This window comes from Penaeus monodon, chromosome 40 (assembly GCF_015228065.2).
Source record: "Penaeus monodon isolate SGIC_2016 chromosome 40, NSTDA_Pmon_1, whole genome shotgun sequence".
In the NCBI taxonomy this organism is placed as follows: domain Eukaryota; kingdom Metazoa; phylum Arthropoda; class Malacostraca; order Decapoda; family Penaeidae; genus Penaeus; species Penaeus monodon.
In genome coordinates this window covers 29,881,207-29,888,706 of record NC_051425.1, presented here as the reverse complement: position 1 = coordinate 29,888,706, position 7,500 = coordinate 29,881,207, and the positions used below count along the sequence as shown (strand labels likewise).

Here is a 7,500-nt window from a genome sequence, read left to right as displayed (position 1 = left end):
TATTATAATTATTATTATTATTATTATTATTATTATTATTATTATTATTATTATTATTATTATCATTATTATTATTATTGTTATTGTTATTATTATTATCATTATCATCATTATTATCATTATCATTATTATTATTATCATTATTACTACTACTACTACTACTACTACTACTACTACTACTACTACTACTACTACTACTATTATGAGTATTATTATCAGTAGTAGTAGTAGTATTAAAATTAGTATTACTGTTGTTATTGTGTTGTTGTTATCGTTATTACTACGTTTATCACTATAATTATTATCAATACTAATACTACTAATATTATATCTACTGTCATAACTACAATTACTATTATCAGTGTTGTTGCTGTCGTTATCATTATCATTGTTATTGCAGTTATCATTTTTTGTTGTTGTTTATCATTATCATTATTATCATCATTATCATCATTTTCATTATCATTATTATTATCATCACTATATTCTTATATAATATTATTCTTAATATCCTCATCATCATATCACTTAACAATGTAACAAATAAAATACATATCCACACTATTCAGAACAAACATAGCCCAAGAAACTGGATAGATAAACAAACCTATAAAGCTCTAAGTCAGCAAATACATGTTAAAAAATTATAAGCACAAAAGTAGGAATAAAATATATAAATAGATGAGACCCCCCTTACCTTGACGGCGCCGACGATGAGCAGCACAGAGAAAACGAGGAAGAGCAGCCACACGGCCACCTGCACGTACACGAAGATCCGGGCTGTGGGGGGAGGAGCCATGAGCGGGTTTTTATCTTATCTAATTTATGTGTGCATGCGCGCGCGTGCGTTTGTGTGAGTGTGTGTGTGTGTGTGTGTGTGTGTGTGTGTGTGTGTGTGTGTGTGTGTGTGTGTGTGTGTGTGTGTGTGTGTGTGTGTCTGTCTGTTTGTGTGTGTGTGCGTGTGTGTGTGTGTCTGTCTGTCTGTGTGTGTGTGTGTGTGTGTGTGTGTGTGTTCCGTTTGGACTTTCCATAATATAATATATGTAAATTTCAAGTATGGAGGGGTGGACCCTAAAAAAAATCAATTAATAAAAGCTAAGCAACACAAGGACCTGAAGACACTGATACATTTCGTGTTAACAGCAGATAGTTAATGTAGAGTCAGGGACAGATAAGATGGAAACATGGCTGGTGAGTTCCTTTGGGCACCACGAAACCATCCAACGGCGAGGAGGAGCGGGACGTAAGGTAGGGAGGGAGGTAACTGGGGTGGTAATAGTAATAGGCTGGTAATTCGGAGACGGCGGAGAAAAGGAAGGAATAAATGATGCCACATCAGCGTTATTTTTCATGCTACAGATACCGACCTTATGTGAATATTAGGGTATAAGGATTTCGGGTGGCGTTGTAATTAAAATGCCAAATTAGTGACGACAAGAGTTTATATTTGTTCAAAATCTGTTTATATTTGTTCAAAACTGCCTTCAAAGTCTGTTTATATTTGTTCAAAATTGCCTTTTAACCACCTTCCTATTTTGCTTACCCCTGTGGGCATAAATGAAACACTCATACACACTTATACACTATTTTTGGAGTTATAGAGTAAGTGTGCATGACATTCTTTCACCTGCATGAAATTTTGTAAAACCTTCATATTTTTTCCAAATATTTACATCATTTTAGAAGAAAATAAAAACTTTGCATATCATATAGATTGAATTATATCATGTTACAGACCAATTATCACAAGTAAAGTATCATAAGCAATCAAGAACAGATTGTTGGTTGGTGCAAGTTAACCCCGACATGATTTTATACAAATAAGATGGAGTTATACCATCAATAGCTTCTTCACTTTTGATGACAACTTAGAGGAAAGCACAGCTGTACTAAGAAAAACACAGCTGCACTGATTCTCAACCGCTTGTTGCATGAAAACCTACTCACTCATTTACGCTAATCATTCACAGTCGTACTCACACTCATGGCCACAGACAGGAAGTAAGTTGATAGCTACATGTTAAGATTCGCATCACCCATCGCATTTCTTCTGGCTGAACTGCATCTTTTGATAAACTGCTGACTGATTGCATCTTTTGATAAATTAATTACTGGCTGCATCTTTCGATAAATTAATGACTGGCTGCATCTTTCAATAAATTAATGACTGGAGATGTTAAAGTATCATAATGCCAAAATTCCCTAAAACAACCCCCCTACCCCCACCCTTTATCATTTATTCCTACATGCACCACTTCACCCTAAGCTGCATGTCTACCACTTCCTCCTTGGCGACTGTAGCAGATCATCTAGAAGCAATTCATATATGCTTAAAGAACCACCCTTACTGGCGAACCTTTCGTAGCCACATCTCTATTCCTAACGAGTCACAGCATGCTAACATCATAGGTCTGAAGATACTAAGGTTGGTATTTATCGTACCTATTACCACTTCTATCTAGCTCTGCACTGCTAAAAACTCACCTCTCACCCCTTCCACAGGGCAGCCAGAAGGAACCTACCACGTGAGTACCGGGGCAGAGGCGGGTTCCCCTTTATCTACTAGGAACAGCAGAAGCCTAAAAATGTAATTATCATTGTACATCAAGGTACTTCGATGTTATTTATGGAGATGTACATGTGTGCTTGTAAGTATTATATATTATATATATATATATATATATATATATATATATATATATATATATATATATATATATATATATATATATATCTGTGTGTGTGTGTGTGTGTGTGTGTGTAGGTGTGTGTGTAGGTGTGTGTAATAAACATTGATAAGCAGTTAAAAGAAAGTGAGTGTATATATGACAGAGGAAGACAGAGAAAAACACTGTCTAATAGAAGTCTCCGCGCCAGCATCAGACGCACTCCGTCCCTCACAGCACATGGCACCCAAAAATACCACGAGAGAAAGAGCATGAGGAGAGGAGGACAAGGGGAGAGGGGGGAGTGGGTGGCCTGACCTTGCGGACTGATAGCATAGTCCTGCACTAGCAAAGAAGAGGAGGCCTGGCTATTCTCTAATAGTCTGACTCAAGAACTCTCCTGTGCCCCCCCCCCCCCCAAAGCCACCAACTCTGTGTCCCATTTGCCCCGCCCTCAAAGCGGATTGCAAAGGAGGTAAGACCCCTCTCCTCCGCCTCCTCCTCCTCCTGCTTCTCATCCTCGCTTTTATCACCTCGTCATCCTTATCCTAATCCTCCTTCCCCTCCTCCTACTCCTCCTTCTCCTCCTCCTCCCCTCCTCCTTCTTCTCCTCCTCCTCCTTCTTCTCATCTTCATCCTTCTCATCCTCCTCCTCCTTCTCCTCATCCTCCTCCTACTCCTCTTCTTCCTCCTTCTCCTCTTCTTCCCCCTTCACCTCCTCCTTCTCCTCCTCCTCCCCCTTTCTCTCCCATGGGGGGGGGGGTCAATGTTCATACGTGTCAAGGTTGTTGTTTTCTTCTTTTCTTTTTCCTTTTTTTTGAGGGGTGTGTGATAATTATGGATGCTTCCAATAATGGTGATGACGATTTAGATGACATCGATGTTGTGTGATAATTAACGTTATCTGTCTATCTATCAATCTATCTATATATCTATCTATCTATCTCTCTATGTGTGTGTGTGTGTAGGTAGGTATATATATATATATATATATATATATATATATATATATATATATATATATATATATATATATATATATATATATATATATTTATGTATATATAATATATATATTGTGTGTGTGTGTGTGTGTTGAGTGTGTGTGTGTGTGTGTGTGTGTGTGTGTGTGGTGTGTGTGTGTGTGTGTGTGTGTGTGTGTGTGTGTGTGTGTGTGTGTACGAGTATGTGTGCGTATGTTCGTATATACATATACATATAAACAAATGAGTGAACATATATAATCTATAAAAAGTGAGTTGATAAGAATGACTAAAATTGATGAATTAAAAATAGCAAAGTTGAAGCCAATACGAAATGAGCCAAGACGCACAAATAGCACGATGGTTCATCAAAAGGAAGCGAAACATTCCCATCGCGTAAGGCAACGACGCAGACCAAGAGGCAATAGGAACCGCCCTGCCCCGACGCCAGCCTTGCCCCTAGAAAAATAGAAATGGAATTGTTGACAACGAAAAACTCCCCGAGGGCTTGTCTCCTCACCGGCCAAGAGGGTGCCGGCGTCCCCAAGGGCCTCGCACGTCGGCAGGAGTCCCAGCAGGTCCTTGGGCTCTCCGCTCCTGCAGGCCGCGACGTGCTCCTCCAGGGTGGCCGAGACGGCGCCGTAGCCCACCGTCAGGAGCGTGGAGGCGATCTGCAAGGGAACGAGGAAATGAACTGGTCAGCTGATCAAATTTATAAGAAAATGTGCTTGGATAGATAGATAGATAGAAAGATAAATAGATAGGTAAATCACTGGACAGATGGATATATGGATAAATAGACAGATATGAACATATATTATAAATATTCCCTTTTTTTTCCTCCCTTCCCCAACCGATTCTTCTTCCTCTCCTTTTCTATCCTATTCCCTTCCCATCCCTCCTCCCCCCTCCCATTCCCCTCCCTCCCCTCCCCTCCCCTTCCCTCCCCTCCCCCTCCCCTTCCCTCCCCTCCCCTCCCCCTCCCCTCCCCTCCTCTCCCTCTGCCTTGTCTCAGCGAAAGGCGACCTTGTAACCTGGCAGCTTAATCAATAGTCATAAGAGACCAGATGCCTTCGAGGAGCGGCTCGGGCGGGATGCGAGAACGAGCAGCCGCCACCGCCGGCGTCACGGACAAGGCGTGTTTGTGCGGCGGTGGGCGGGTGGCGCTTTGGGGGAGGGGGTGTGGGCGTGGGGGGAAGAGTTCTGCCGGGGGTTGTGTGGGCGTGGGGGTGTGGGCGGGGTTGCGAGTGGGTCTTAGGGCGGTTTCTTGGACAGGGGTGAGGCGGCAAAAGTAGATTTGTGAGGGTGAGGGTTGGGGGTGTGAAGGTGACGGCTTGTGTGGGGTTGAGGGTTGAGTGTGGAGATGAGGTGACTGTGGGTATTCGTGGGGGTGTGGGCAGGGGGGCGTGTGGTGCGTGTGTGACTGTAGGTGGAGTTCGGTGTTTTCTAACCCGTGGGTGTATGTAGGTGGAAGGGGCCTAGGGGAGATTATGTAGGCGTGCTTGTGGCTTCTTGCTTTCTCCCCCCCCCCTCTCCCCCCTCTCTTTCTCTTCTCCCCCTTTTCAGTTTCTCTTTTGATTTCCTTCCTCTCCCTCTCTTTCTCTATCTATCTATCTATCTATCTATCTATCTATCTATCTATATATATATATATATATATATATATATATATATATATATATATATATATATATATATATGTGTAGACAAGGTATGAATGAGAATGAATATCTTCACAATACAAGAGGTATTTGACCGGTTTCGATTGCGTCTTCGTCAGAAATTCGTCGTATTTCTGACGAAGACGCAATCGAAACCGGTCAAATACATCTTTTGTATTGTGAAGATATTCATTCTCATTCATACCTTGTCTACATTTGTCAATATGAATACGGTTCATATATATATATCTTTCTCTCTCCCTCCCTCTATCTCTCTTTCTCTCTTTCTCTCGCATTCTTTCTCCATCCCTCTCTTCCTTCCATTTTCTCTCTCTTCTCCTTTTCCTCTCTCTATTTAGTATCGCCGTATCAGTTAGTCCATTAACCAAACCAGGCAGCAGCCTTGAACAGAGATAAGAAACGGGATGAACTTAAAAGATTTGTATATGTGTGTGTGTGTTGTGTGTGTGTGTTGTGTGTGTGTGTTGTGTGTGTGTTTGTGTGTGTGTTTGTGTGTGTGTTTGTGTGTGTGTGTTGTGTGTTTGTGTGTGTGTGTGTGTGTGTGTGTTTGTGTGTGTGTGTGTGTTTTCAGCTGAATTAAAAACAACCTGCGCACAAGGATTTAATCAATTATATCTGTTCTCAATTAACGGCGAATTATTTTCACGCATTGTAAAATTATTCACCTAAAGGTGAATAATTTCTGGTTGCTGGCTCTTTGTTTATCCACGTCTATTTTGCTTATTTATTCTCTTTCTTTTAAAGTTTTCCTATTTAGAAAGAAAGTAGGAAACAACAAGTACAGGAAGAAAACATGAAAGGGGGAAGGGAAAAGGAAAAAGGAAAAGAGAGAGAGGAAAAGTGAGAGAGAGAGAGAGAGAGAGAGAGAGAGAGAGAAGAGAGAGAGAGAGAGAGAGAGAGAGAGAGAGAGAGAGGGGAGAGAGAGGGAGAGAGGGGGGAGACAGAGAGAGAGAGAGAGAGAGAGAGAGAGAGAGAGAGAGAGAGAGAGAGAGAGAGAGAGACGGACAGACAGACAGAGACAGACAGACAGACAGACAGACAGACAGACAGACAGAGACAGACAGAGACAGACAGACAGACAGAGAAACAGACAGACAGACAGACAGACAAGAGAAAGAGAGAGAGAGAGAGAGAGAGAGAGAGAAGGAGGAGAGAGAGAGAGAGAGAGAGAGAGAGAGAGAGAGAGAGAGAAGGAGAAGAGAGAGAATAAGAGAGAGAGAGGAGAGAGAAGAGAGGAGAGAGAAGAGGAGGAGAGAAGAGAGGAGAGAGAGAGAGAGAGAGAGAGAGAGAGAGAGAGAGAGAAGAGGAGAGAGAGAGAAAGAGAGAAGAGAGAGAGTAGAGAGAGAGGAGAGAGAAGAGAGCAAGAGAGAGAGAGAGAGAGAGAGAGATGAAAGAGAGAGAGAGAGAGAGGAGGGGGAGTGAATGAGGGTGAGAGAGAGAGTGAATGAGAGAAACAGATCGGCAGGCAGAAAAACAGAAAGGGAAAGAAAAACGGAAATAGAAACGACGAAGAGAAAGATAATAGGCACGACGGAAAGAAAGGGGAGCCCAAACACACGATGAAAGACCAACAGAGACCTTGTAACGAACCAGTTAACAGGCTTATAAAGAGAGGAGGATGGAGAGGGGAGGAGGGAAGGGAGTGGAGGAGGTGGGAAGCGGGTAAAGGAGGAAGAGGGGATGGAGAAGGTGGCGGAGGAGGGAAGGGGTGGTGAAAGAGGGGGTAGACGGGGAAGGGGATAGAGAAGGTGGACAGGGAAGGAGGAGGGGAGGGGAGGGAAAAGAAGGGAGAAGAGAGAGCGAGAGAGAGAAACGAAGGAGCGGGGGAGAAGGAGAAAGAGAGATGGAGAAGAAGGGGCTTAGAGGGAGGGGGAAGGAGGGGCCCTTAACACGCCTCCTCGACTGCCGCCGCTGAAGTGGTCAAGAGGCGACGCCCCGGCAACATGACCTCTCGCTCTCCCCCGAACAATACGTTTCTCTCTGTCGCCTCCTGCCACTCAGGGGACTCGGGGGGCGAGGGGGGGGGTCCTTGAGCTGCCGTTTCCTTCGAGGACTCCTGGGGTGTCCTTCTCCCTTCCCTCCACCCTCACCCCCCCCCCCCAATAAAGGAGGGCGACTCCGTTCCACTCTAAGAGGATGCAAATTTATCTGGGTTTCTAATGTGTGGCT

At 43.3% G+C, this 7,500-nt stretch overlaps 1 protein-coding gene across 1 annotated transcript in view; it reads right to left on the bottom strand.

Moving 5' to 3' along the window:
* Window positions 1-7,500, bottom strand: part of LOC119597734 — a 31,226-nt gene that overhangs the window by 1,255 nt on the left and 22,471 nt on the right. The window contains exons 3-4 of the mRNA XM_037947340.1: window positions 4,170-4,320; window positions 698-780 (exon numbers count right to left, since the gene is read on the bottom strand). Coding sequence (XP_037803268.1) covers window positions 698-780; window positions 4,170-4,320 — 234 coding nt within the window. The remainder of the gene's footprint in view (window positions 1-697; window positions 781-4,169; window positions 4,321-7,500) is intronic.